General features: G+C 54.1%; 1 protein-coding gene across 1 annotated transcript in view; it reads right to left on the reverse strand.

The window, feature by feature from the left end:
* Nucleotides 1–2,124, reverse strand: part of LOC107298258 (eukaryotic initiation factor 4A-I) — a 14,759-nt gene that overhangs the window by 4,653 nt on the left and 7,982 nt on the right. Inside the window, exons 6-7 of the mRNA XM_015827631.1 lie at nt 1,294–1,431; nt 1,001–1,090 (exon numbers count right to left, since the gene is read on the reverse strand). Of these exons, the coding sequence (XP_015683117.1) occupies nt 1,001–1,090; nt 1,294–1,431 (228 nt within the window). The remainder of the gene's footprint in view (nt 1–1,000; nt 1,091–1,293; nt 1,432–2,124) is intronic.

Genomic DNA, 2,124 nt, shown 5'->3' on the forward strand with positions numbered 1-2,124 from the left:
ACTTGCAACTCCTTCGCTTAGCGACCGGCCCAAGCCGCAAGGGCCCCGAAATAGGGGATTTAGGGCCGTTCTGCCGTTGGTGGACGACTTTGTGGCCTCCCCAGGGTCAGCCCATCAAAATTCAGAGGCTTGGAAACCAGTTCGTCTTTACGACCGCTGCATGTGTGTCCGGGTGTGTGTGTCTGTTTGTGAGTGTGTCACACAATCCCCTTTGGTGGCCCTTCCGGCGAGCAAAGTCAACGGGGAAACCGGACTCGCCAAACGGCCGGGCAACCACCTTAACTGTGCTGCTTCGCTTAAGGACGGGGGGGGGGGAAAGGTCGTAAAACGGGGAGAAATTCACTCAAGTGTCTCACTTAGCAACAGAGACGTTTGGGCTCCATTGCCGTCGTAAGTCGAGAACTACGTGGGACTCAAAACTTCTGTGCTGCTCGGCACCCGATAGGACTCGCCGGAGAGGCAGTCCCCGTCTTACGCTCACAACCGAGCCCCAACACCCGTTACTAAGCAAGACAGGCGAGTTTGCGCCCCGTTGCGCAATTTAGAGTTGGTTCAGGGAATCCTGCGGTTATTAAGCGAAGGGGGGCTAGTCCTCAAGCTATGGCAAATGGAATGACCCCTTTCCCTGTCCTCCCATCTCTGCTCTCTCAGATGCGTGCCGTAGTTGTGTGTGTGTGTGTGTGTGTGTGTGTGTCTGTCTGTCTCCCACCCAGGCAACTTCAAGACTGCCCACTCTGGTTATTCTGAAGCCCAAATGCCCCCCCTTCAAACCCACCCCCAGGCAGGAGAGCCTAGTGTGAGCTGCTGCAAAGTGGCCGGGACCTCGCAGGGGGGGTGCCGGCCGTGGAGACGAGCAGCCCCTTCCGGCGTTCCTCTGCCCAGGAGCTACAATCCACCCTTGGCACCGCAACGGCCAGGCAGAGAGGGAATCTCCAGGGGGGGGGAGAGGGAATTTGGGGAGGGGGGGAGCGCGAAGGGAAGCCCCCTCCCTGGCACTTACCAGCAAATCAGTAGTGATCAGGACCCGGCTGGATCCGGAGCGGAACTCCCTCATGATGACGTCACGCTCCTTCTGGTCCATGTCCCCGTGCTGAGCGGGCGAGACCCCCCCCAAAAGACCAGGATTGGCAAGCTGGCCAGGTTTGGTTAACCGTGATTCGCGCGGGAGGAACCGGCTGGGTCTCTCAAGGGTCGCTAAAGGCAGCAGGGGCAAGGAGCCCCCCTTCCCCCCTTTTCTGAGGAGGGCAGAACCCCCCCTCCTCCCCAAGAGACAAGCCCCCCTCCCCAACCCACCATGGCCGAGACGGTGAAGTCCCGGGCGTGCATCTTCTCCGTCAGCCAGTCCACCTTCCTCCGGGTGTTGATGAAGATGACCGCCTGGGTGATGGTCAGGGTCTCGTAGAGGTCGCAGAGGGTGTCCAGCTTCCATTCCTGGCAGGGGAAGAAGAGAACTTTTAAGGGTCAGTATTAAAGGAGAATATTTGCGGCTCAGGGGTCCAAAAACGAGGGGCCTTTTTGACGCCCTCCAAGCCCCTTTTCCTTGCAGGCGTCTCAAGACCCCACTAGGCAACAACGTCAGGGCTGGAAGGAAGTGGGAGTCGGCAGAGAGGAGGAGGAGGAAAAGGACTGGGGGGGGGGTCCTGGGTGCTCTCTGGGCCATCCAAACATTATCAGCACTAGTAGGGAGGGAGGTTTATGGGGAGGGGAAGGAGCAGAGGGGAGGGAGAAAACAACTGGGGAGGGGGGTTCCTGGGTGCCCTCTGGGCTTAGGGGGTTTCCTTGCAGGCGGAATTAATTAACTATTAAGTATATGAAATGAAAATTTTCTTTATGTTAATTAGGAAAGGATTATTGCTTAAATTACATATATAGATATAACGGTGTTTTTTTAATAACGTGAATTTATTATTATTATTATTTTTAGCTCATTTAAGGATTAGGTAGATTATAAATTAGTATAGTTGTAATATTTTATTTAGAGTTAAAGGGGTGTGTAGATTGTTAGTATTATAATTGTTTTAATTGGATTAATGATTGTAGAAGAATTATGGAAATATGAACTTGATCCTGTATTCAGCTCCGGGAAGCCGAGGAGGGTATGGGGGGAAAGCTAAAGTTAATGTA

Source organism: Protobothrops mucrosquamatus, unplaced genomic scaffold (genome assembly GCF_001527695.2).
Source record: "Protobothrops mucrosquamatus isolate PMUCROS unplaced genomic scaffold, P.Mucros_1.0 scaffold3821, whole genome shotgun sequence".
Classification (NCBI taxonomy): domain Eukaryota; kingdom Metazoa; phylum Chordata; class Lepidosauria; order Squamata; family Viperidae; genus Protobothrops; species Protobothrops mucrosquamatus.